The following is a 27,646-nucleotide window of genomic DNA, read 5'->3' on the forward strand; positions in this document are numbered from 1 at the left end:
TACAAAACAGCATCCAAAATGTCTGCAATTTTTTTGTTTATCCTTTTGGATATTGAAATACAAACCTTGAATTCTGGATTTCAACTTCACTCACACACACAAACTCTTTTTCCAGCACAATGTTTAACTTGTGAAGAAGATATTTAAATATATATGACAGCGCAACACTCACAAATTTAAAAACTTGTCACACAATAATGACATGAGATATCTCACATGTTCATTATGGACACCATAGAGCCCTTCTCCATATATAAATATTAACCTTTACTAATGAAAATAGTTATGCTTGCTTTTAAGAATTTACATTATATGATAAGTTGGCTTGCCATCGTCATAAAGCATTGTGAAAGCAAGGACGTTTACACATTTTGGAGGGATTTTTAGTAAGGAAAAAAAACTGCAACCTGAATAAACAGAATTTTTCTCCCCCCTCCTTTTACTTTTGTTATACCAGGTGTTTCTACAGCCAGGCGGTCAGTCAAACCCCACCCCGCCCTCCATCTGTACCCCTCAACGCAGCACCTGGATTACCTACTGGGAGAGCACCGAGAGCCCTTTATATCCAGCATCATCAAAAGGCTAATTTCTCACATATTTGCATTTGCATATCCTTTGGAGCCATTTCATATTGTAATAGTACATCAGTAGCAAAAAACATGAACAAACAGTTAATCACATCGGTATCATTCGTTCCTATATGGACCGAACCGACCCTTACAACCCGTTTCCCTACAGGTGAAGTTCTGCTTTTATGCGAGATCTGCTGGGTGTTGACAAGACGTCAAGCTGGTCCACCTGGTTTCAACACGAGCCTTCAGCTGCAGGTGCATTTCTACTATTGAAACCTAAGATCTAGACATAAACAGCAACTAAACAGGAATGCACCAAACATTCAAGCTGCAATAAGCAGGATTTTTACCTGATAAATGGCATTTAGTTATTTTCAGCAATTTTTTTCACCCCTAATCGCATCCATTATGAATGCGTAACTAATGCTTTTCATCACCTTAAACATTGCAGACATCAGAAGTGGAGGGAACAGATGGATGGATGGGGGAGTTACTCGATGCGACGAAGATAAAACGAGCGAGAGCAGACGCCCCCTCCCCTCTCTCCAATTTTGTGCTGCAGTTTCCTAGCAACATGAGGCTGGAGTGGAAATGGTGAAGTGATGCTGCTGCATTTTATGAATGAAACTGGAAAAAAGAGCGAGCCAGAGCGGGGAGGGGAGAAGACAGGGCCGTTTTTTTTCTTGTTTTTTTTCCTTCTTCCTCCACTGCTGTTGCTGTGCTTTCTATTCTCCACGAGTCGAAGCAGAAAGGAGCTGGAAGGCGCAGGGATAATCAGAAAAAAATCCATCAACTTTATTTAACCTCACAGTTGATAAAAATAATTAAAAAAACAAAACATGGAGGTATATAATATATAGTTATGCAGTACAAAATTAAACGACGCCCTCTGCAGAAGGCAAAACAAGCACTAAGTAACATTATTTACAAAGAGCCTTTTGAAACCGCAGAACTCGACATTAACATGGGATCCGTTTCTCCTATAAACCTCAAGTTCAGTGAATTTTAAACAAATGGTGGACAAAGTAGGGTTTGCTCAAATGTGTGGGTTCACCATTGAATGTCAAAACTAACAACGGTGTTGTGCCACCTCTCAGGAGACTGAATATTTTTTTTGTCTCATGAGAAGCAACAGATGAGATTATGTTTTTGCATAATGAAGAGCCTGAACTGTATAAAGCTTGTGCTATATGTGCAGTGATGTCCAATGCTCAAAAGGACAACGAAAAAAACAAAAACATAGTTGTAGAGGAATCCGGGTTTCTCAGCGAGAATATTAAAGTATGAGAAAGAAATAATAAATTAAGGCATTTCTGGCTGTGCAGATCTATGAGTATGAGAAAGAAAAGCATACAGGAGAGGAACCTACGCTGGCCACACCCATCCCATTAAATGGGCCACACAAGAGAGAAAAAAAATGTCCCATGTCGTTTTGTCCTTCACATGTCCACATGGGACGTCCGTGGTCTTGTTAGAAAAGTTAGTGATGTTTACGAATGTAAAGGTAAGAAGAGCTCCTTGTTCGTCATCTGGACCGCTACATGCAGTCCATGGAGTTGTCCGGCATCTGTCCGAGAGCTGGCATCTTTCCTGGAACGCAGGACGGGGGCAGCATGCCGCCGACGTTCGGGGACGGGTCCACGTTTTCGCTGTCTTCCATCTTGTCCGCCGATCCCTCCCAGTTGATGTGGAAGCGGGTGACGCGGGGGTTGGAGGCCAAGATGTTCCTCTGAAGCTACGGGGAGGACAGAAAGATCAGGGGCTTTGTATGCTCGTGCCCTTTAAGTACATGATTTAAGGTAACTGGTGGGTCTGGGTAACACTGACACACAAACAAAAAAGTATCACAATATTTTTTGCTATAATCCCTTATGTGTCGAAGGTATTTATCAATTATCACGGATGGGATTTGTTTCAAAGCAAAGAGTAAATAATAAAAAAAAAGATTTATAACAAAGACTTTTTGCTTCCAAAAATGACGATAGACCAAACAATTCCCTTAATTACAAACAAAAAAAGAAGCAATATCTTTGAATAATGTTATTAAGTGAGCTACAAAAAAACAATGCTGCTGAGAATATGCTTTGATGAAATCACTGTTATTCTACAGACTCTCTGCCTTCTGACCATGGATTATTTTTGCCTTTCATCCAGCAATTTTTGAAAGAAGCATATTTATTTACAGTTTCAGTATAACCGTTATAAACTCCAGTGCAGTCATACCTCTGATGTCAGGAATGTTTTCCTCTACTCAAAGTGGTGCAAGTGGCAGAAATCCTGTTCTGACAAGCGTTGCATATCGCTGTTGGTAACCGTGTAAAATTTAGTTACACCTACTTTTGTATTTTGTACTGTTGAGACAGTAATAACTAATAATATTAGCAAAAACAGTTGAGTATTTGTGGGAATGGTTTGCTAAAATCAAATCAACCAAAGTGGATTTTTCAGGGTATTTGATATTTGGTCTTGAAAGGGTCTTAAATGTCAATTAGGACTAAATGAGCAGAGTTAGAGTGAGATTTAACCTTTTTAGACACATATCCAAGTTAAGGTCACCTAAAATACAAATATGATCAAAATCTAAACTTAGTAACACCTGCGTAAAAACAGACGTTTTTCAGAGTAAGAAAATTAAATTATTACACAATGGAAGACAGGAACACAAACACAAAACAAATTCCTTTTGGAGACACTGGAGGGCAGCAGAGAGCTGCACTTTACTAAAGTCTGCTCAGAAAAATGGCCCATTTAAATACAACATATCCTCTGTTAGTTACCTGAGAGTAGTCTGGCTTTAAGGGGGGGTTTTCCCGCAGCTCTGGATCTGTGTATTCATTGTTGACATAATAACCGATGCGAATGAACTCCTGTCCGCGGTAGGTGCAGGTTATGAGGACTACTGTCACTCCCACAGCGTCAGTCTCTGGAATCAGACCTGTATTAGGAGCGTCAGCCTGTTGGGTTGGAGCAGAGCAAACAAAAACATCAACTCAAGAGTTTATTGTTCCATATTGTAAAATCAAGAACTTGGGAATAAAAACGGGGACAAATTAAGTTGAAGCCTCAATCAGAGTTTTGTAGATTAGCTTTGACTTGCCAGTGAGTTTCTCTGATTTCTCTTCTGAACATTAAAGTATGAAAATGTAAGAACAGCTCAAACTTATTGCTTCCACTCTTTCGGTTGAAAGCACTCAGTAGTCATTTATTTTAGAACCAGAGGTAAAGCCATGGACGAGGGAACAGCAGCTGCAGAGCAGGGTTTTGCCATTTTGTTTTAGACAAAATTATGAAATTACAAATTATGCACCATTTGGCCCTCTTAGCAGGGCTCAAATTACAAAAACCTTAACATATGTATGTATTTTCTTCAGGATAAAACTGAGCAATTTTATGCACAATGTCCAGCTTTCCTGATATCTGTTTAAAAGTCTTGCTCTCTCTCACTTTCAGCCTGAACGAAGAGCAGGCATCTCTAGACATCTCACCTCTAGATATAGTTTTATTTTAAATGGTTTCTTAAGCTTGTACTTCTTTAAACTTTAAAAATCTTGCTAATGCTGAAAATAACTTTGAAAAGTGCTGAGGGCTGCACTTATTTCGTGTTCACAGATTTAGTGAAGCTTAATCAGTTTGGTGGCCAGACGATGTCCTGTTTTACTGGTTTGTAACATAACATTAGACAAGAAACGTAGTCAATCGGGAACTCACCTGAAACACAAACATGTGTCTTCCGGCTGGAACTGGACCGACCAAAACAGAATCTAGAACCTGGTCGTACTCTTCACTTTCTGCAGAACCAACATAGATGATCTTCCACTCCAGATCTAATAGAGGAAGGAAAGAGGTGACGGGTTAGGATATTTTTCACAAAAATAAAAACTGAGTTAAAAATTCAAATTTCAGCTCTGTATGTTCCAGTTTTTTTGAGTTCAGAATGAAGGATTTTTAACATGATGCCACTGGGAATTCATTGGAAAGCTTTGCAAACGGCAAATTCAAGCAATAATAATAATAATAATAATATTAAATTATAAAAATACAAAATAAGTATTAGTTGTGTTCTGCAAGTTCAGAGAAACAAGCACTGAAGTTGGTTGAATATGCATTAATATAAATGGACAATTTTACAAACATAAAGGATTTTTAAAAATTATATACCCACTTGGTATTACAGTGCTTGCACAAAAATGTGTAACTTGTCCTAAATTATCTATTTTTAAAAAGAAAAGCAATTGTTATTCTTACTGTTGACACATAACATTAAACGTTGCTGTTTTAATGAGGTTATCGTCACAATATATTTATTCTTGTGAAAAATATGTTGTGAACCAAATCTTTAAGAAAAATCCACTACATTTAGACTTAGTTTTACAGCAGCAGCTCAATTTATCTTTCTTATATATAAGGGAAAATACTTAAAAAAGACAAAAACAAAAAAACAAAAAACAACAAGCTTACATTTATAACAGCTTTACATTTAAAAAGGATGCCAGCTACTGACATTCAGCAAGTAGTCATAGTTATTGATTATGATTAAAAGCATCTTTGACTTGATTTCAACTCGCATATTTATATTTTTCAAGCAATGCGTTTCCAACTGTAATTAATTTCAGTTTACAGTCTGAATTAAAACAAATCATATTTTTTAGTGAAAGCTCAAATATAACTGCAAATGGATCATTGATGGGCAGAAAATCTTGCATCTGATTTTAACTGGTTATGTATGCATTGTTTTAAATTAAAGGGGCTTGAACGACAAACATCTAGTTCAAGCATAATACGAACACTAAAATGCGTAAAATAACACCTTATATCTAATGTTGAAGGCAAAATGCACCCCCAAAAAGGCAGGTTTATAACAGTTTGTTGATAGCAAACCTTGTTATGGTTGGTTTTCGCGGCTACGTTTTCCCACATTTAATAATGCTTTCTTTTCAACCGCAGCACACAGAAGTGGAAACAGATAACAGAAAAAAAAAATTCTCAAAAAATGAAACAAATAAACAAATGAGCAAACACAAACGACAGATTATTTCTAAAAGAAAGCAGTTTATTTCTGGGTATTTTAATCCACGGCAGGAATTTGTATTTCGCGGCAATTCCTTGACATACCAATGTAATGCCGCCAGCCAATCATCTTGTCGGAAAACACTGACGCACTGGTAAAAGAGCCAATCAGCTACAACAGAAGGCGGGCTTGTCAGCACAAACGCGCCAGCGCCAATTTTTAACAGTTCGCATAAAGAAATGCATACGAGCCGTATAAAGCGCAAGTTAACAGTTATTTTCAGGTAAACTAAAATGCATAAACGCGACGTACTGATGTGTTACGCTTTCTCACAGTGAAGCTAACACTTCATAAAAACCTAAGAGCGCCCAAACTCAACAGCTCACAGAGATAGTGTGATTTTACTGACAGTAAAAGAAAACTCACCTTCAGGTAAATCCTCCATGCATTCAAACGTTATCTCAAACTGAAACGGGTTTCCAAATGGGCTCGGGTTGTCCAAAACAGCAACATTTAACACTTGTACCTTTGCCATGACAGAAAATGAAGACGCACTTCAACCTCGAAGATTAATTTGGCTGCAAAGAATCCTAAACTATCACTGAGCACTGGTCTGTCGCAGCTCTACAGCCGGCTGTCGAGTCGTGAAGTTAAAGTTCAAGCCTTTATTCTCAGAGAACACCTACACAACCCATCGGCGTCTTGGCAAAAGGAAGTGCGTCACTTTCTTTTTTTTCTTCTCCGCTGATGACGCATTCATGAATTATGTGCTGTAGCCCCCTAGCGTTCATTTGGCAAACATCAGCTAAAGATCTCAGGAAAAAAATAGCGCCCACTCACTCTAACAATGTTCTTTGGATAAATGTACTTGAAAATATTACTATTTACTAATTTGTTTAAAAAATTATAATTTTCTTGTTAATACTGTGTTGTTTAACCAAAACTTTTGACATTGTTTCCAAGCAGGGTTGAAGAAAATGTTACAGTTAGTAATTAAATGTTAGCCGTTTTTTTCTTAGTGAAAACCCCCAAGACATACAGACACTTATGTTGATCAAAATAAAAGCATTTCAGGTCCTACTTGAAAGATGTTTATTTGATTTAACATAACTGTCTCTTTTTCCACTGAAGCTGTCATATTTCTCTGAAATGGCCCAACATAGACTCTTATGTGTCAGAGAACTTTGAAAAGCAGAAATCTTATTTAAGCCTTCACTTGTGTTACTACTGTCGACACCCAAAGAGCGTGTACTGCTGGACCATTGCCTCCATGCCAGCACAGGTGGTGTTGTACTTCTTATTTCCACATTCTGCTTCGGTGGGCCAGTACTCAATCCAGGTCCGCTCACCGAGTACATATTGGTACCTGATAGAAAAATGGAAAGATCACGTTCAAAATCCTGACAAAAGTACACAACTAACAAACTGATGATCAACCAGAGTAAACTTACGAATGATTGGGTTCATCAGCGTGAATATCTTTGGAGGTGCCCATGATGAGGTAATTTTGTCCTATTTTTATGTCTAGAACTTCTCTGCAGTGCCGGAAACCGAGGAATGTGCGCCTTTTATTCTGAGGACCCACATCTGAACTTCCTATGATTAAAAACACGGTTTTTATATGTTGCAATTTAATTGGACATAGTGACTCAGCAGAGAGAGAAACTGGGCCATCATCATCTTCATCATCCGCACGTCTTTCTAAAATTACTGCACATATTTTCAGCAATACATTTAGATTATAATAACTTAACCATCATTGTTACTAATACATTCAATGGGACTTTGATGAATAAATGTTTGATTTTGTTTGGGAAGCAAATATTACAGTGTAAAAACACAAATACAGCAACAAACTGGAAAGTATTTTTTGGCAATTTGATTTTGATAAGCCCCATGGCAACCCATAATAGTGAAGAGGGAGAAAACCTTAGAGTTTAAAACTGTGCTGTGCCTTCATATATGGGCCCTCAAGATGATAACTTTGGATGTTTTTCTTCCCTTAATCTCCTTAGCAAAAATGCTCAGCTTCAGTCAGTTTCTATGGAGAGCATCAACAACAATTCACATGTCTTACTTAAGGTAAGAACTGGACTTTGACTGGGCCATTCGAAATCTGATACCGAAGCAACATCTTTTCAAAACACAGGGTTTTTTCTCAAGGGAAAAAAAAAAAGCTTTGCTCGATTGCATATAGATATTTTAACTTTCTTATCAGGGCAAAACCAACAAGTAGTGGATACTTGCATTTTATTTTACTAAAAGGCCTCATATTAGGGTTAATTTGTGCTGGTCTGTTACATAAAATATCAATAAAATAAAGTGAAGCTTGTGGTTTGTAATTGACAAATTGTGAAAACGTTCAAGGAGTTTGAATACACTCGAAAAGAAATTTAGAAACATGACAAAGTGTTATATTAATATTAAATTCTTGCTGATGCTCCATCTGTTAATACATTACTCTATTAATAAACAGAAATGAAGATTCAACTGTAAATTTTTATAACTTTCAAAAGCTGTAAGTGTGATGGACACAAACCCCACCTTCTTTGATGACATCAAGCACAAGCACTGTGTAAATATCAGCGGACACGCCGTCTGCAAACTCTTCCACTCTCACTTTGTAAGCTGAGAATATGCAAGTTGTACATCATCAGCACATTTACACAACTCATTGGGAAATTCGTACAAATACACACTTACCAAAGTCTATTTTGCTGTTCCGTTCAGTCTCACAAATCTTATCTGTCCGGTCGTCGTCGTTGATTTTGCCCTTCTTCTGCATGCTGCAGTTCTCTGCAATCACACAGCAGTTGCAATGAGACGCATGACCCAAGAGCTTCATTCATAAAACAGTCAGGAACTCAGAGAGTGAATGAATATATCCTCCCTCATCACCAAAAGCAAAAATTATCAGTAAAACTTCTCTAATTTCTTAGCCACTACACTCAGAGAAATAATAGGTTTAATTTATGAACCTAAAGGTACATTAATATGACTACCTTAGGATCAGGGTCCTATTTTCACTACCACACACCCTGACACCATAGATCTGTATTTTAAAAGTATAAATCCCTCTTCTGACAGAAAGGGAATATTGTCCTCATAAAAAGGTTTTACCATGTTGTTTAAGTTGTATATAAATGTTGTAGCTAAGAAAATTTTACACTATTCTAGAAACCGAATAATTTTATGATTGTGATGTAGATTTTAGTTTATGCTTCATGGTGATTTCAGATGAAGATTACCTTGTTAAATGTTTGTACTAGATCAACTCAAAAGTCATGGTGGGTGTCAGTCTCATGCCACTACTTAGAACGACCAGCAGGGGTCAGTAAGAAGTCAGACTCTGCTAAAAGAACGTTGGATAATTTTTTCCAAATAATTCAGAATTTCTTCATGCAGCATAAACCTGCTAGAGACAAAGACTGAATATCAGAGTTTCACACTTCAAATGACAATAGTTATTAGTGTGTCTTGCAACTTTTGAACATGTATTGTTTTATTTATTTACAAACAAGTATGAGGTCGTAAATTTAGCTGCATGTATCGTGATTTGGTCTCTTCCAAAGAAGTAATATTTCTTTTTAAAGCTAATTTTCACCGACTATTAAGACAAGTTTTATTCACCTTCAGCACAAATGCATTCGTCGTTTTTGCAGAGCCGCAGCAGCTTCCCAGCGTCCCTCTCTGGATGGTAGAACCTCACACAGCGCGTCTCTGCATGGTGTATTAAGCACAAGCAGATTTTAAATGTATATTTATATATGTTAAAAATATTTTCGACGTGTTGTAATTACCATACTGAGGGCTGTCGTGCTCATAAACAGACACAGCTGCTGGCTGTAGTACTCCCACTGCCTGCTTCTGGTGAATCCTAAAAATGATCTCCTCTGGTTTTGTGTGTGAAACCTTTGGAGAAATATTAGTAAGACAAATGAAAGAGTAGAATATAGATGGAAAAAAATGTTGGATGGATGTAATACTAAAGACTTACTTTGTCCATGTAGATGGTGATTGAGCTTCTTTCTGAGTCACTGATAATCTCCTTGTACTTTGAGATAGTGCGGGCTCGACCTTTAGATAACTAAATGCAAGAAAACAACTGTGATTCTCATCCGTGAGAACAGAAACATATCTTTATTTAAAGATTTACATTGATCAGTCTAAGCTTGAAGGTCTGTGTGTGTCTTACAAGGTTTAGGTCTTTGGTGTTAACAGTGAAGCCGGTTAGCAAACCGATATCCAAAACTGTCATGGCGGCATCTCGATGTTGGTTCTTATATCTGTGCAGAATAACAATTAAAAGAGGAAAAGAGTTGATAGAAATACAAAGTTAAGATAATTAAATGTAATTTGGTGCAAAATGAACACACTTTTGTTTGATTTTTTTTTTCTTTTCATTTTATTAGATCTCTGTAAAGCTTGCTGTAAAAAGGAGGAACTCACAGATTTGTTTTGTCTCAATTACTGAGACAATCACCACCAGGATTAACTTTTTCCTGATTAAGATTACATTTGAGGGTTAAATGGACAATTTTCATGAAATGGCCTCATAGATCTTACAAAAGCAGTATTCTCATGTTGTATATCTTCTCAACTTCACTTGTTTTTTCTGGAAACACGACAGACAAAGTAGTTTGTAGTCCTCTGTTTGTTTGGTGGAAAGTCACAGCAGTTTGGTATAAAACATGCTCATGCAAACAAAGAGACACAAAACACAAGTAGACGAACCTGGGAGGAGTTCTACTGTCATGTTGAACTTCTGACAATCACTATGCTTTTCTTTAGGTAAAGCATAAAACAATGACACCATCTGTCACATAAAAAAAATTAGGTTTTAAGTTAGCATATGATAAATAAATAGGAAGTCACTCTTAAGTATTTAAAATTAAAAATGTGTTTGACTTTCCATGACTACAACTGAACCCAAAACAACAGTCAAACATTTGACTTACCGTCACTGTGGCTTCTCCTAGGCCTGTAGCAACAACAGTCACGTCTTGGTTTATATTATTGATCTATAATGATTTAAAATCAAATAAACAGATCAGCAAAAACACATAAAATAGATTTATTTCATAATAGTTTGAGCTACTTATTGTTATAAAATGCTTGTTCGAACTTTAGATGTTCTTGTGGCAAAGTGGTTCCTCTGGTTGAAGTTGTATTTTACAGGCTTTGATCTGCCCGGCAACAAGATGTCCACATTTAGATCATAGCCTGGGTTCTGTTCACTGGTCCAGAACTCTGCCACGGCCTGGTACACTGTCACAGTGGCCTGCAGAGACAAGACGGACATGAAAAAAATGAGTTCTGACGTCAAAGAAACAGACCAATCGACGCTATTTCATAAAGCTGTGGTTTTAAAGTGTGACAAAGGTACAACAGGTGGTATCTGGATTAATTAACTCTCAGTACTAATGTGTTGTTGAACAGTTTTGACATACATAAATAATAATTCTCATTCAAAAAGTCTGTGTGAGGGCGAATGACATCAGTCAGAGGAGGCCTGGGGTCTCAATTATAAACGTGGCGCTAAAGTTGTGACCTACAAAAAACAAGCTTGACAGAAGAGGCATTGCCACTGCTGCAAATCGGAGAATCCGGAAGTAAGTTCTAACTTTTCGGGTCATGCGTCCTGATGCACTCCTCCGCTATAACCAGCAGGGGGCAGTGGCTACTCACTTCCTCTCCAAACCCACAGAGTGCAGAGGAGGTGCGCTTTAATATCACTCATATGGAGCGTGTATCGGCCTTCTACTAAAAATGCCAATGTTGGTGTATAACTTTTATTTGTCACGCCACTACTGTGGCTAAAAAATAAGATTTTGTTCCCTCATCTCACTGAATTGTGTTTCTTTAGTCTTTTCTCTGTGATTGCCATTGTTGGCCATGAATGACGTTGATCAGCTGATATTCATGAGGCACTTTGCATCGACCATTTATGGCTGAATGTAGAGGATATGAATAAATGAGCAATGTAGGGAAATGCTGAGGTGAAGCTTTAATTTATGAAGGAGAAATTGCTTTCTGGTTCCAGTTTTATTAATCTGGATTATTCCGGAGGTTTGCCATTTTTTTTCTTTTGGGCAAATGCATAGTTTTAGTATAGCTCCTGGGCAAAGTTTTAGAAATGAGACCCATGATGTTTCTGTGGTCACTACCAAGCTAATAAGCACCGACAGCCAAAAAGACGAGTTGTTTAAGCGCGGCTGGCTTTGTTTCAAGCAAACTTTCTTTTAAAAAAGAAATCTGCAGTGGAGAAATTTTTGGGAATTTACTAAATATAAGATGGGCAAACATTGACTGTGATGGCTGCCTGTGCACTACCTCTGAAGTATTTCATACGTAGCATGTTTTGGCCTCCTTTCACACCAAACATAACTGTGTTTCAGGTTAAAGCTAAAAAAAGAAACCAATGAGATGAGAAAACATTTGTTTACACATTGATGTATGGATGCTAACAAAAATGTCTGTCTGCATTTTTCTTTTCCAATTACAATAAAAACTAGTTCAGCAGAGGAGGTACAGTTCTGCAGTTCCTCTGGACAAGAACTTCATCTTCTCAACATGACAATCTGACAAAGTCCAAGAGTGATTGTGCAACGGTTTAAAACTGTCTGTCAGCATCATGGTACTTAGATATGTGGGCATCCAGAGACTGGGAAAAGAAAAAAGTTTTATGTTACCTGAATTGATCCAAAGCCTCCGTTTTCTCTTTGCTGCTTGTTGAACCACCTTGCAATCGGCCAGGCTTCGTTAAAGGCCTTCACGATAAAAACAGACCACGTTAAAGCTGTTGACCAGAATGATTGTCTATATTGAAGTCACAGCAGTAAATAAGACATCCTGACCTTGACTCTGACCAGAGCCAGGAGAGCGTATGCTGTGGCTTCCAGTGAGTGAACACGACCCACTGGTACCGGCCAGTGGGACTGATCTGAGGACGACAACACGGCTCAATCTCAAGAAGCCTTGTCGTGGTCTGTGGTAAAGACCAAAACAACTCTCTCATCTTTTCTTTGTACTGTAGTTGAGAGGTTGCATGATCTACACTGTTTCATTAGAACTGCTCCATAGTGTCTGCGTTACTGTGTGATCGCACCTGGAGAGGAGAAACTGTGCAGGATCTCCAGGTTCAGCTTGTTTTCATTGGCCAGGGCATACGACGCCATGGCAACGGCATAGGGGTTGATTAAGGTCAGCAGGCGTTTTTGGAGGTAGCTCACTGCTTTGTTTATGCTGTCTTGTAAACTCTGGATAAAACAGAGGAAACATTTTAAAATAGGTGAGAAATATTAGAATACTGAAAGTATTACAGTACACTGTGCTATGAGAGAAAACAAAGATCCTCACACTAACACTGGCACTGCATAACCCGCTTGACTCCTGCATGGCAATGAGGCAAAAGGCTGTCAGGGAGACGTCCGAATCTACGCCGCCGACGTCACCCTGTGGACACACACAACCTGTTCTTACACTGATACTGATTTACAAATACTACGCTTTTTAAAACGAAGAATAATAGGTCTGGATGATTTCACGGTGCCCACTGTCATCTCTACGTGGGACATTCTTCCAACTTCTCTGAACATCCCGTCAGGCTGCTGTGCGTTGTGAATCAAAAAGTTGACGGCGTCACAGATGACTTTGCTTTGAACGGCCACCAGTCTGTGGGCCAGGGAGAAAACCTTGACAACATACGCCGTCAGCCTTTAGGGGGGAAACGGAGGATGCAGAAAGGTTGGTCACTTCTGAAACATCAAACCGAACAAAAGTCAGATTGTAAGTTCGTCTACGTAGAGGCACGTAAAGCCTCCAGTCAACCATTTTGTTTATTCATGAAATGCTTGTTTTAGGAGTCGTACTTGTAATCTTTTAAAGTGGCTTTGAGCAATACTTTCCCAGGCCTTAATCACAAAAGATCTGCAAATATTGCTAGCTTCGAAAATATTTTAATTCTTTTTGAGAGTGTAACAGCTGAAAAATAATCTGATATTTATCTTTAGTACCCCAGGTTGAAGTTCTGATGGATCGTCTCTTTCCCCTGGGCTTCAAATGCAACTAAACAGTGAATGTGAAAACTAAAGAAAGCTAATAGGACGACTGAAAAAGAACCATTTATTGATCAATCAGTAGGAGTGTTTTAAAACTTGTGCAAATTACTGTAGCTAGATAATTATGCCTGAAGGTTTTCAGGGCTCACCATGTGCTGCTGTCATGATCAGGATATGCAGCAAAGGATCCGTCTCTTTTACGGTAGCTTAGCTGATTACGGTAACCTAAGCCCAACAAAACAAACAAGATTCACTGATTGAAGTTTATGTTTTGTGAAACCATGTGCTCTGATGCTGCACATCTTTCATTGGGATTGTGCACAAGGTTAAAATTACATTTCCTTATAAAGTTCAAATTGAAATTGAATAACAGTTTTTATTCACTTTAATACACATAAGAATTAAATAGAATCATCTTCAATCTGTCATAGACAATCTGTGACATGATTGTACCTGTAACCACTTCCTGGAGATCAACATAAACCTAGGAAAGGGTTTTTGTCAACTCTAGTCCTCAAGCGGCGTTGTCCCGAAACTTTTACATGCTTCAACACAAATGAGAACACAATCAGATGATTAGCAGGACTCTGGAGAACTTGACTGCAAACTGAGGAGGTAATTTGATTAAGTTTCAGGTCGCCACCCCTCGAGGACTGGAGTTGAAGAACCCTGACCTGGGATATAAATCATCAGAGAAATATATATTTATTTGCCCCACCGGTTATGACGTGTTGCAGGGCTTCATCCCGTCTCTCGACCCCCACGGCTTCCCACTGGTAGGTCATGTCCAAATACGTGGTTGCAATGACGGGCATTGTCAAGTGGATCATGTTTTCCTCTCCACAACCAGAAGGTTGGTAGAGCAGGCCGCTCATCGACTCTCCAGTGACGGCGTTCTTCAGCTCTTCTTTAGGCTTTTTTCCTGGCAACATTCCCACGAGCAGCAAAGAGACGCTAACGTCATGCAGGCTTACTTGCATCTTGCAGTCTTACATCCGTTTTTTTTGCGTATCACCTGTAATTGCTATTTGTGTGCTGGTAGTTGAGTTCGGTATGATGTCAATCAGAGGAATGTTACTGCGGAGGAGCTGCACTTGTTTACCATCTGGATTTAAAAAAAATATTTACTAATTATCACCAATTTAGAAGTGACTATAGCTTTGCTCTAAACTCAGTGCTCTTTGTCTGCTTCATCCACTCATCATAACTTCATCGTCATCCCGCTCTGCCTTTTCCTGTTTTCATTTCAAGCGTTTCTTTCCTCTTGAGACACATCTCTTGATTTAGCAATAGTTTATTCTTAAAAGTCAGGCCCGTTAAGGCACTTTAAATTAAATGATGGAAATAAGTACGTTTTTCAACCACACAACTTACGGAGACTAATCCGTGTGCTTAAAGATGAGTAAATAAAAATGTTGACCAGAGTCTTACCTTTTCCTTCGTTTTTAGGGTCCAACGTTATAGTTAGGGGAGATTTTATCAGAATACCTTCAGGCTAGAAGAAGCAGCAATGAGGAAACATCTGAAATTGAGCTTTTTCTTTATATCACATCAGGTTTTGTTAATTCAATCATGTTAAAATGAACTCAATATCCAATGGCAGTGGAAGACAACCAAAACACAGAATGGTTGGATTTTACGTACTTGAATTGACTGACTGATCGTTTCTCTTACCACAACGTGCAGCGTTTTTCTAAATCCGTCACCCTGCTCAGAGTCCTTCACAGCCACTTTGACCTCGATATTGAAATCTCCTTCTCTCATTGGAATAATAACAAAGGGAACTGATCGTGTACTCGAGGCCCCAACTTTGACCTCCTGTTGATATTTCCCACGCTTAGAAGCTGCGCTGCACACATGTTCTGTCTCGAGTAGAAAGACGCGCACCTTAAAAACAACAAACGGGTGAAAAGGTGCAACGTGGTTACTCAGTTCGATTCAGATGTTCAGATGGTTTTGATTTGGTCAACGTAGGCAGATGCCCAGGGCAGCATTAGAAAGATGGTCAAACAAACACAAGATGAAACGTATTTCAGGCATTTATTTAGATTTGGACCCACCTGTATGCATTTTGGGAATAGTTTCCAGGGATATGACGGACAAAGACAATAAATACTTAAGAGTCTTGCTTCTGATTGAGAAGAAATGTGTTACATCTGCTTGGTTAAAATGACAATCTCCCAGTATTATGCAATGGAGAGGTCGACTTAAAAAATTTACATTATGGAAAAAACAACATCAAGACTATAACTTAAGATGGAGATGTTTGAATCTAAGTGGAAACCAAAGATTACAGTCATAATGGATCTTGACTGTTTACTTGCGTGTATATTTTTAAAGTTTATTTTGCACTATTATTATTATTACTACTAATATGTACTATTATTACTTAATTTTTTTTTCATTTTCCCGATGTCAACATGTGATCCCCTTGCAGATTTACATGTTTATTGGCATTGTTACCGAATATTAGCTTTTTTTTTACAAAGTTAATGTTTATCTGAGGGAAATGTGTTTCTGTTTATCTGTAATTACCAAATGACTTGTGCCAAAGTCTGAATTAAACAACATGCATACTTATTGTAGTTCAGTTATTTAAAACAAAGAACTGCATACATCTATGTATGTATAAGCAGTTATCGGAAGACAAATAAAAAGTAAAAAAGAAATATGTAACTTATCTGCCAAATTCCCCCTAAACATAGTTTTTATTGCTTACATGCAGGCTGGATTGTTGGCTTTGCAGGAGCCAACCCTGAGTTTAGTTTAGCGAAACAACTTTAAAACTGATACACCTCGTCACTTCACAAACAGGCCTGGTTCACGTTATATAAATTAAATTTGATCTAAAGCTTCAAATCAATTTAATTTATTTCAGTACAACCCAATCTTATCGACACACACTGTTCAATCCTTATTTAAGTAGATTAGGAGCAATTAAAAAACAGTTATCTGTGTCTGTAATCCATGTTGCATTACTTACAGTGGCAGGCTCAGGATTATGGTTGTGCAGAACGGCTTTAATTTCTATCTGCTCTCCTCGAACACTTGAGTAGGGCAGTTTGAGATCAATGAAGATGTCCTTTCGGACAACAATGTCCAAAGGGTCGGCCACACAGAGGCCTTCACACAGCATAAATGACACAGAAAATAAAGGAACAGTGAAACAATGAGGGACTAAAACCTATAGATCAGTTGATGTTGAGTTTGAAACACAACTAAACACTGAAGCCTGATGTTTAATGAATTCTCACCACCAGTTTTGGACAGACCAATCCCTGTGAACCGCCATGTTGTGATCGTATCCTGCAGAGCCATTTTCTTTACGAAGGAGGTTGTTTCGCTGAAACAAAGACACATTTAAGACTGAAGCTAAACTGATAGCGTGATTCTTTGTGTTTATTTGTAAATGTTTCAGTGAACCCACCAGTTAGGCTTGTCTGGAGGACATACTGGCAATTTGACATCGGACCACAGCCAGCTTTCAGGGAATTTGGTGCGAGAGACAATATCATTGGTGTCCATGTAGCTGCTGTCGTCGCTCTCACCTCGAGTTTGATAAAAAAAAAAAAATCACATTTTATTACTTTCAAACAACAAAACTGACAAAATAATGATGCTGTCGCCTCTCATGTCTTGTTCCAGGCGCTTATGTGATGGTTTGAAAGTTGGTTATTTCAGAGATACATTTATTCTTTTGATGTTAGGAGGTTGTAATGCTTTACCAGCATTTGGGGCTGAAGATGTTAATGTCTAGCTGATGTAATGGTCAGATCCAACCAGCAGGGGGAGTCTAGCGCTTGCGCTAGCTATGTTGAAGAGCACCGGAACTTCCTCCTTAGATAATAATAATATACGCAGGAGCAGAAGCACCGTGTCCGGCTCTTTTATTAAAATATCTCCCTTCTTCAGGTATGAATATATATATATAAACGCACATGTAGGCTGCAAATGAGTTTATTAATTGTCAGAAAGATTGTGAGGTTTTTTTTTTTACGCTCCGCATGTTAAATTCCGTTGTTAGCTCCATTGTTAGCGCCGTTGCTAACATACTGCTGTTTCAACGTCGATATCGTGTATGTTTGTAAGCTAACTGAGATAATAATATACGCTGGAGCAAAAGCACCGTGTCCGGCTCTTTTATTAAAATATCCCCCTTCTTCAGAGCATTTACACTTACTGCGAGCTAGTTTAAGGTTCTCCTCTCTCCTCTCGGCTCGTTTTCTTTCCATCTCCGTGCAGCAGTGCAGGAAAGCCTCGACGCAGGCCTCACCGTCCAGAATGTACTCGCTGCGACGCCCACAGGAATACGAAACTGTGGTCTCCCGTGTGCCATCCAAACAACAGTCACGCTGCAGGTCGTTGTCATATCGACTCACTGGTTACACAGAAGGTTGTGGGGGAAAATGAGCACAAGAAGCTGATTGAAAGCATAAAAACAGTTTGGGAAGGACAAGCAAAAAAAAAAAAAAGTAACCCCCCCAAAAAAACATGTTGGAAGCATAATTTAAAAACCAAGCATTTAAAAATAAAATCAGCTTGTTTTGTTTATACTTTTGCTGAAGTTTTATTGGTGAGATTCAGTTGAAGGCATGGGTACAAACTTAATGTTTATGGTTAAATGTATTTGGTGCTATTTTTACCAGAAAGTCTAAAGAGATGAAATCTCTGTTTGATGGAGTGCTGGCCAAGAGGCACGCAGGTGTAGTTTACAAAACAGTAATTAAAAGGTACAATTTAGACATCATAAATTTACTGAAGTACAAACTAAATAAAAACTTACAAAACAGAACATAAGACAAGAGTCCATGAAGGAGGTTTAAGAAATGCTATTATGCTCTTAAAGAGGGAGTGTTGTGCAAAAGGTTTTTTTTTAAGCTTTGTATTATGTTATAACGTTATTCCCTCATCAGCAACATATGCAAACTGTTGCTTTTACTCATTAATGCATGTCTTAGAAATCGTTGAATCGCCCGTGGCAACCATTCAAGGTTGCCTTAACGAACTGATGAACTACTTCTCAGTCCAGCGCTCCTACAAATGTTTGTAAACCGCATCAGCACACGGCATGGAGAAGTGTTGACACTAAAGACAGACGCCAATTTCAAAGGGTCAGATACAGATATGACACATTTCTTTTAAGTGGGTTTTGACATATGCAGCATTTTCATACCAGCTGAAGGCAGCATAGTTACTTCATTGAACTAAGAAAATGGCACTTTGTGACTGACAAATAGACAATACCCCCCTTTGAGAAGAGTTTTAAACCCATTTGCAGATTATTTCTGGATCAAGGGTGCAGCATATTTGTAAATGTGCCAAAAGATCAGCTGATAAAATGATTTATTAGTGATATCATACATTATGCATCCATTACAACGTGTTGTGCATCAATGAAAGGGATGTTGCCAAGAATTTAATGTGCATGTATCAGTGGCAATGCTGTTGGAAACTCAACCTGCTGTTTTTCTGTATGTTGAGCAAACACAAGATGTATTTACAATGAAATAAGTCTAAAACGCCAAAACTGTCTGAGAGACGACTCGGGTCAAACATGGATGCAGATTGCTCTTGCTTTCTGTGACGGCTCTTACATAATTCGGTGGTGGCGTTCACCAGGGCAGAATCCCGTTTCCTCCTCCGGAGGGCTGAGCACGTCGGATCTAAAACATGGACGGACGTGTCACGACAAAGTTATTTCAGATTTATTCCAGGTGGAGTTAACAGTAGAAGAAATTAGATTTTTTTCTCTTTTTTTTTTTTTAGCCTTATGTAAAAACCAAAATAAAGAAACGCCTCCTATTTTAACCGGAACAGGACAACAAGCCATCATCTCTCTTCTTTCACGCATCATTGTATTTTTGTTTTGTTTAGCTACCCTGTCTGGGCGGCGTCTCGGATTGTAAGTTGGACTGAAACAGCAGCCCAGCATCGTAGAACACACTCATACTGTCCTTTCCTCCGCCGTGTGTGCAACCGACGTCGTGGCTCTCAACTGTGTCCCACACCTGAGGAATCAAAAAAGCTCCTCAAGATAAAACGTAAAAAAAAAACAAAAAAAAAAACAACAACTCTAAGATGAATATTTGACATGCAAAGACGCTTTGGCTGTAAGTGCTGAACATGGTCAGGAGAGAAGATCACCTTTTTCTGCGTCAGACGGTATTTCTTGTTAAGAGCGATGACGCCTTTGTCCACGGCCACCAGCCCCACTGTGGCCTCAGGATCTCCTGTGATTTTCAGGTCAAACTTTCTCCGAGGTTCGTAGGAGGCGGAAAGTTTCAGTGGCTCTAGTTTCAGCTGTTGGAGGTAGATGGGACCGTCCCTTATTTCCATGCATAATATGATTAAAAGAGTAAGAACTGTGAATAACAGCAGAAGGCATGTAGACAATGAGATGAGGACGATGCTTAGAGAACGTGAGCGCTGGGAGACACAAACGTTATCATCTAAAACAAAAGAGCAGACAATTTAAAGCAGAATTTAAACTGTACACCAGAGCCCTTTTACTCCCTTCATACACACATTAAATCACAATTCTTACTTAATTTCTTCATCTTCATATCTTTGAAATGGCTTTTTCTTTACATGCCAATATGGTTTCAATACAACAAAAGAACCATTTGTATGAACCTTTATGTTTTAAAGTGTGTCCAAATATTTACCATGATCAATAACACTGAACAGCTGAACTCAGTTAGAAGTTGGATTTAATTTTCAGTTTTCCTGTCTAGATATCTTGGTGAATGTAAATCCATAAGATGCCAGAGGGTCTTTAAGAAATGTCTGAACTTGTAAAAAATGTCTGAGCAATCCAAAAATCTAAAAAAAAATAAAATAAAATTCTATTGATCAAAAATAAATAAAAAAACAGAATACAGCGGTGGATTTGTTTAATTTTCCCCCGTGAGCCCTGCTGCTGCACCGTGCCTCACCGAGCCGAGGCAGGAGTCCTTCACGTCCACCCAGACTGAGTCCGACACCACCTCATTGTCATTGGGATGGTAGAAGGCCAGGATGCGGAATGACGGCAGCATCTCCTTGGTAACGGTGAGGGTCATGGATATCATCACTTGACCTTTCACTCTAAAGCGTCCATGCTTTATTAATTGACCTCTGCTCTGGATCTGAAAGCAGGAATAAATAATAAAAAAAAGACAGCATAAAGCTCTGCTTCAAACGTTTTTAGAAGCAAACATAAAATTTGCTCTCGCACCAAATATGTCACGTCGTTTTCTGGATTGTCCTGTTTGTTGAGGTTGATGTTCACTTTCAGGTTATCTCCTGGTTTTACTTCTGCTGTTGTCACTCCTGCAGAGACAACAGTCATTTACCACAAAGTGTGTTTATGCATAGAAAACTGATGGACATAAATCTAGTGTTTACCGATGTGGATGTAGTTTTTGCTTGTTGAGCGATAAGGCAGAGCAGTCATGCTTGCCGACGCTTGTCGTTCAGCTGAAATTCGAGGATTTTTTGTCCTTACCTACACAGTTAAGCAAAAATATAAATATTAAAGAAATATACTTGACAAACAGAGATGCACTCTAGCAAACACAGCTATAGAGCTCTTACAGGTATGACTAAGTACAATTAAATGTTTTTTTTTTAGAGGAAGAAAATATTACTCGATACATCATGTTTTTGAATCACACTATTGTCAGAAATGTGAGAAACTTACAAGAGTGTTCATGCAGGCTTCAATGCTTATTTTGAACATGAGATCAGCATCCTGAATAGGCGTCTATCCATGTGCCTAGATAAAAATGTGAAACATTTCTACCAATTCTCAGGACTTACTGTGATTTTTAACGGTCCAGCGTTTTCCAGCGTATTGATTGAAAGTCTCGCCATGCCGTTGGCAGAAGTAACGCCTTCAACCTCAGCTTCATCGATCGCAACAGGAACTCCTTGTGCTGAAGTGCCGTCAGGATTCAGAACCTCAACCTTTCAAGAAACAATCAGACAAAGATCAATCGTATCTGACAGAACTGGATATGGTCAAACATTCGGATGGAAAAGAGAAGAAAGAGGATGTGTGAGGAACCTGAAAGTCTGATCTTTGGACCAACAGTTCATTAAAATGCACAAATTCACAAAGTGATTCGCTTAGACTCTAAGCAACCAGCTACAAATCAGTCAAATGTGACCCATCAGACTATCAGTTTGTCTGCATGTGAATCAAAACAGGACAAAAGAAATCTTACCGCAAAATCAAAAGACAATCCCGGTTTGAAATATTTGGGTGTTTTGGAGAACTGGATGATGTACGGTGATATGACAATGTAAATATCTCTCAGCTCTGCCTCCACCATCTCACTACCTGTGAGGATAAGAATGACGTGTCAGGCTTTCATTTTGTTGTTTCACAACAGTGGGGACACATAATAAAGCTCTGGATCTCACAGTACACCACTTTACAGATAAAATGGTGCATAGTCACAATATAAAAATAATAAAAAAGGCCTTTAAGGCTTCCATTGTGTGATCGGTCTGAACATTTTCCAATAAGATTGTGACATGATGCGATCCTTATTGGTTTTAAAGTTAAATCATAAGACACATCAGTCATAATTTCCACCCAAAAAAATGATAAACAAAATAAAGCTGAGGCTTAAAATAATAATATTAAAAATATATATGGTACAATTGCTTTTCAGTATTTTATCAACGGAAATTTCTAAATATTTATAACAAAAAACAAACGACATGACAAATTAAAAAGTGTTAAACTGAGTACTGAAGAACAGAGGACTCATGTATTTACATGATCCATAACATACTAATTTACATTATGTTCAAGATTTTAACAGTTTAGAAACGTCATGTTGTATTTTACGAGTTTAATTATTTGTATTGTTGCACTTCCAGGACTCCAAGGCAACACGTTTACGTAAAAGCTTAAACAGAATCAAGATGACCCATTTCATTAGGACACACACACTGTGATAAACTGACTACCACAGTTTTTCCTGGATAAGTGACACTGATCCCCACCGACCTCTGCTTCTCTTACCGTCGCTCGTCAGCACGCTGACCGCCACAAATATGGAGCTGCCCATAAGATCAGTGAAGTTTTCAAAGCTCTGAGTAATGTGTTCTCTCTTCAGGGTCACCACTCCTTCTCCTCTCTCGATCTAATGTCACACAACGCAGGTTAACTTTAGAGTTTGGTGTTGTCACACATTTACATCTCATTTACACTCACAGGCAACTTTATCAGGTTCAGCTTTTCTACAGACACAAACAGTGAATTGCTAATCACATAGCAGCAGCAGCAACACACTGTGTTTGGTATCAAGTGATCAATGACTATTCAAAGCACTTTGCATTGCCTCGTTGCTGAAAATGTGCTGAATAAATAAAATTACCTATTCAATCAATATTTACATATGTCACATAAAAAAAAACATTGTTAGTAGGGGTGGGCATCTCTCACATTATCACTTATTGTGGTTATTTCTTTTATGATAAGGATTACATTTGTTGTTGTCACAATAAATACCTATGAATAATGTTTTAAAATCCCCCAAAACTGTCCATTTTCTTGGGACTGTCCACTGTTTGTACAATAATAGTACCAATAAATATCAACAAATGTATGAATATGAATAAGTGCATTTACTGCATGCAGTTTAGTAACACAAATAACATTTTTCCATGTGAGTGATATCCTAAAGAAGCGGATTACAATGATTTTCAGAAGCAGTGTTTTTGTTTGTGGGGCGATGGTTGCTCTGCTCTGCAGCAATACAGTTACCTAAAAAAGCAATAATAAATACCTATTATTACCAATTTTATCGTTATCAGAATCGTACCCCAGAATTGTGATATAAAACTTTAAATCCATATCGCTCACGCCTAACGGTCAGCATTACTAACGACATCACTCATCTGTCTGAAGACGGCCAAAAGTTAAGACGACAAACACTGGCTCCTAATGAGCTCCTTCAGACCCTCCATTTGATAGTTAGTTACCGGTCAGTATCTGTGGGTTTGCTTACAAAAACCATTTCCATCATGATTTTCCATGTTGTGCTTGTACAGGTAGAATCTCAGCCTTCTCTCTGCGCTTCAAACTGTTTCCTATACATGTGTAGGTCAATGTTTGAGACGGACGTGGAGCCAAATGCAACAGAAAAATAACTGAAGGTAAAGACCTACCGGCACTCTCTGAAGTGAGCTGGGGAAACTCTTCTTTTGATTTTGATGGATAACTCCAAAAGCTCCATATGCAGAGCCTTCTACATCTTCACCAAACATGTACCTGAAATCAGCAGGAAGGCGCTTTTATTTATTAACGTCCCAACACTAGTTTCTACTGCGGTAGATCAAAGTACTACAGAAAACTTAAATCAATCTGATAATCAATACTTGTCTCCTACAAAGAAAAACTCAACGTACGTGGCCTTGATGTCTACGTGGAGTTCTTTGCTGTCCGAAAAGAAGAACGAACTTCGGCGTATCAGTTTGACGTCGAAACTGGGCAGCACTGAAAGTTTAAGGTTTGAGTGAGCCCTGACACCAGAACAATCACAACCAGCACGTCAGGGAAACTCTGATGCAACTCACCGTATTCTTTGATTTCAAACTCTGCAGAGTAGCTCATCTGTGGTAAGCTTTGAAACCTCGCCACGATTCTCCAAAGTCCAACACTTGACACACAGCACACAGGAAGAGCATCAGGATGTATGGCCTGTTTAAACAATCCTCCCATCTTTGACTGTCCATGTGTGCCAGTTAGTAGTAAAGTTAAGACAGAGTGAATAGGTAGCTATATTTGTTACATTACTGTCTTGAATTCCTTAGTGAGTCAGTTTACTGGTAAGTCAAGTTAATACGACACAAATCGACAAGATCCTTCACTTTACTGTAGCCAAAAATATTCAGGAAAACTGTAGCAATAAAATTATGTGTTTAAAAATTACGAGTTAAAACATTAGCACTGTTGATTATAGATTAACATAAACTTGTTTCCTTTGCGTTACTTGAGGTCTGAAAGCGCTTTTGCGTTATCTTCACTATTTCTCATTTTCTGTAAATAAATACTAAATTTTCACTTGGAATTTCAGAGACATGATGTCAGTAATTTATAGAATAAGAGCTCAACATGATACTCAAACATGATTTTACCCTTTTATAAAGAGTAAAATCAGAGAAACTGGTCATTTTAAGTGAACTCATAATTTTTTTCCAGACCATATCAAAATGCCATATACTCACCTGACAACTTCAGCAAGTTGAAAATCTCCAGAATGAATTCCTGACCTCAGAGCGACTGGATCCAGCGGTAGAATGACACCTTCAGGGGTCTAAAGGATTGAAATCAAGATTTATTGTTATTAAAACTGATTAAATTAAGTAAATCCTTAATTTAAAAATTATCGTTCTATAAATCTGTATTAATAAATATCAGTCAATTTGTTTAAATACGGCACAGAAACTTCACATATTGACACATATTGTGAGAAATCACTTCTAGATATGTTTAGTGAACATGGAGTTACCATCTATGTTTTTTTTTATAACATAACATGCAACAATGATATTCAAATGTTAAATAAATCACCACAAACTCAATGGCAACAGAAGCGTCCATCTGGGTCATGTTGTCTCTCTCCACAGGCTTCATGTCAGGCGTCATCGCAAATATCCTGTAATGAACTGCAGCAAAGATATTACACATCTAATTATCATGAGACTTTTTACATGAACCCATCAGGTAAAACTGTGGACTGAACTCCCATTTTCTCAAAAATAAAACATTAAAACTTCCATTGCTAAGTTCTAACTTGGACGTAAACTTCTGCAAATACCACCAGACCCCGAGAAATTTTTGTCCCCATTGTTTGTCTCTTTCTTTTTATATTTTCTATTTAGAAATAACGGTAACACTTTATTTGAAGGGGCTTGAATAAGACTGTCATGACACTGTCATAAACATGACATAACACATGTCATGAACATGAATAAGCCTTCATGAATATTTATGACTGTTGTCATAAAGCGTTATTCAGTAAATTATGACACTTAATAAAAAGTTGACATTATTCAAAATGTCTTTGTTATGACAACTTGACATTAACCAGGAAATCATTACTGTTTAAACTTTACCTTTAATAACATAAACTTACCTATTTTTTAAAGTGCAATCAGTAATACTTTTATAACAAATTTATATCAGCAATGATTAATTATTAAATTAACGAGTCGTCTCGTTTAATCAACCTAACAGGCCAGGTGTGTTTGTGGTGCTGTCGGACTCACCTTTGCTGTTGGGCGTGTAGAGCGCTTTGTCCGTCTGGATGAAGATGTAGCCGGCATGCAGGGACAAGAGGACGACTTTCTCCAGCTTTGCATCGGGGAACTGAGCTTGCAGATACACATAGTGCTTTAAGTTTGGACTGCGAATGAAGTCATCAGCAGGAATCTGTCAAAGATTTAAAAGAAATGTTTGCAAGGAGTGAGCGGTGTTTATATTGGACATTTGAAGACGGTTCAAAATGTTTTATTTGCACACTTTTCATGAATTAAATCCGCAAACGTTTGAGGTAAACCTCGGTTTCAACATCACCTCAACTTCCCCAAAGCCTTGAAATCTGTTTGCAGTGTTGAGGTTCACAGAGGCGTGTGCAAGTCTTTGAGATTTGGTCGGCCAGTTCATCACACTGATGCCGACGGTGAAGTTGTTGTCACTGGGGCAGTCCTGGCACTCCACGAAGATGTTTTGTGGTCTTCCCAGGCGCAGCAGGTTGGGGGCAGACATCACCTTCCTGCAGAGCAGAAACCGGACAGGAGGTAAACGTAAAGTTTTGACCGGCCAGACTGGACCCAGTTACAGGTCACTGACATCTTATCACAGATAAATCATTTACCTTTTCGTTTCACAACATTTGTTTGAGTCTATTAAAGTTTCTGTTTACCCTGCATATCCAAAAACATTTCCCACATGTTCAGTTTGTGATTTATTGAGTTTTTTCCCCCTGACCCAAATCCAACAGGTAACATTTTATTGTTATTCTTTATTACAAACACATTAAATCTTTTTTTTTAACCTGCCTAATGATACTTTGACACTTTAAGCTTTCAAATGTTTTCTTTCAGTCTTCATATTTTGTTGACCATCACCTCAGTCTGTAAAAATTAGCCTCATAACATTAACGCAATATCAGCGTTTGACACACAAAGTTGTCAAAAAATACATTTTAGTCTCCAAATATTAAAATACTGTTTCAAAGCTAAAACGTATTTTATGAAACCTTTTTTACGTAAAACTTCCTGTAGAAAAGTTACATTTTCGCCATAAGTTTGGGAATAGATATATTTGATAATTTCTCTGCCTATTAATTGATCTTCTTTGACCCTTTTGGATGATCTATTAACAAATAGATCAAATTTATAACTTTCTCTAACAGGATTGAAGACAGGCAGGCATGCAGTGGTAAAAAACTAGAGGATAGAAGAAGATCAGACTTACATTGGAGCTGCTGTTGTCCTAGAAATCACAGAAATAAAAGCCACTGAGGTAAACAACCACCACTGCTGTGTCATCGTCATCCTGCAGCCTGACCCCATATTGACTGTTGGAGCTGCAGGTTTCCGTCATGCAGCCGCTTCCCTCTGTGTGGACTTTCACTTCCCCTGTCACATGCCTCATTCACGGTGTAATCCTTAAAATATGTCCTAATTTAAAAACTAACCTGCTAAACCCTTTTCAAAGCAGTACATCCAATGAGTTTACTCTCTTACCTGGATTTGATCAATTTATTTTTACTATAAAGTCAGTTTATGTTTAAGTTACTGGCCAGATGCGTGCTGCTTTTAAGAGCATTGTAATGAATCTTCCTACTTATGCTAATGTATGAAAAATAGGTAGATTAAGTCTATAATACTTTATTCAAATAGCAAAAAATTTTGAACTTGGCAAGTAAATTTAACTGAGGAGACAGACTCCTACAGATATGTTCACATACAAATGCTAACAGATTGTCATTGTTGATTGTTTT

The 27,646-nt window shown here is 38.2% G+C and overlaps 2 protein-coding genes across 3 annotated transcripts; both read right to left on the reverse strand.

The window, feature by feature from the left end:
- Nucleotides 1–1,343: 1,343 nt before the first annotated feature.
- asf1bb (anti-silencing function 1B histone chaperone b) lies at nt 1,344–6,320 on the reverse strand. Its single transcript, XM_088010146.1, has 4 exons — nt 6,007–6,320; nt 4,281–4,396; nt 3,350–3,526; nt 1,344–2,307 (listed from the first exon to the last, which is right to left on the reverse strand). The coding sequence occupies exons 1-4, from the start codon at nt 6,113–6,115 to the stop codon at nt 2,110–2,112; spliced, it is 600 nt and encodes a 199-aa protein (XP_087866272.1). The 5' UTR covers nt 6,116–6,320; the 3' UTR covers nt 1,344–2,109.
- Nucleotides 6,321–6,655: 335 nt separating this feature from the next.
- On the reverse strand, nt 6,656–27,239 carry LOC148160375 (complement C3-like). Of its 2 annotated transcripts, XM_088010124.1 has the most exons (43): nt 27,118–27,230; nt 26,215–26,413; nt 25,908–26,070; nt 25,210–25,304; nt 24,864–24,952; nt 24,213–24,295; nt 24,045–24,132; nt 23,805–23,907; nt 22,657–22,777; nt 21,848–21,963; nt 21,441–21,587; nt 21,027–21,126; nt 20,857–20,951; nt 20,576–20,767; nt 19,785–19,940; nt 19,519–19,648; nt 19,235–19,303; nt 17,821–18,018; nt 17,068–17,188; nt 16,895–16,983; nt 16,624–16,763; nt 15,315–15,527; nt 15,072–15,135; nt 14,656–14,745; nt 14,359–14,562; nt 13,790–13,865; nt 13,137–13,296; nt 12,940–13,035; nt 12,689–12,839; nt 12,438–12,523; nt 12,273–12,350; nt 10,706–10,861; nt 10,539–10,601; nt 10,315–10,396; nt 10,147–10,195; nt 9,776–9,866; nt 9,578–9,667; nt 9,381–9,492; nt 9,211–9,300; nt 8,284–8,376; nt 8,125–8,208; nt 7,032–7,176; nt 6,656–6,946 (listed from the first exon to the last, which is right to left on the reverse strand). In XM_088010124.1, the coding sequence occupies exons 1-43, from the start codon at nt 27,213–27,215 to the stop codon at nt 6,805–6,807; spliced, it is 5,007 nt and encodes a 1,668-aa protein (XP_087866250.1). In that variant the 5' UTR covers nt 27,216–27,230; the 3' UTR covers nt 6,656–6,804. The 2 variants fall into 2 exon arrangements, 1 of the variants encoding a protein (XP_087866250.1); XR_015764612.1 differs by lacking the exons at nt 6,656–6,946; nt 7,032–7,176; nt 8,125–8,208; ... (2 more) ...; nt 9,381–9,492; nt 10,147–10,195 and having other exon boundaries at nt 27,118–27,239.
- Between the last annotated feature and the right edge of the window lie 407 nt (nt 27,240–27,646).

Source organism: Poecilia mexicana, unplaced genomic scaffold (genome assembly GCF_051168715.1).
Source record: "Poecilia mexicana isolate PSO_F unplaced genomic scaffold, ASM5116871v1 scaffold_2, whole genome shotgun sequence".
NCBI lineage: Eukaryota > Metazoa > Chordata > Actinopteri > Cyprinodontiformes > Poeciliidae > Poecilia > Poecilia mexicana.

Coding starts and splice junctions, on each gene's coding strand:
- asf1bb (XM_088010146.1), bottom strand. CDS start 6,115: ATGGCAAAGGTACAAGTGTTAAATGTTGCTGTTTTGGACAACCCGAGC. Junction 3,527..4,280: donor GACACATGTTTGTGTTTCAG/GTGAGTTCCCGA, acceptor CCAACCCAACAG/GCTGACGCTCCTAATACAGG. Junction 2,308..3,349: donor TAAAGCCAGACTACTCTCAG/GTAACTAACAGA, acceptor TCCTCCCCGTAG/CTTCAGAGGAACATCTTGGC.
- LOC148160375 (XM_088010124.1), bottom strand. CDS start 27,215: ATGGGGTCAGGCTGCAGGATGACGATGACACAGCAGTGGTGGTTGTTT. Junction 21,127..21,440: donor CTGGACCGTTAAAAATCACA/GTAAGTCCTGAG, acceptor TTAACTGTGTAG/GTAAGGACAAAAAATCCTCG. Junction 12,524..12,688: donor GCACAGTTTCTCCTCTCCAG/GTGCGATCACAC, acceptor TGTCGTCCTCAG/ATCAGTCCCACTGGCCGGTA.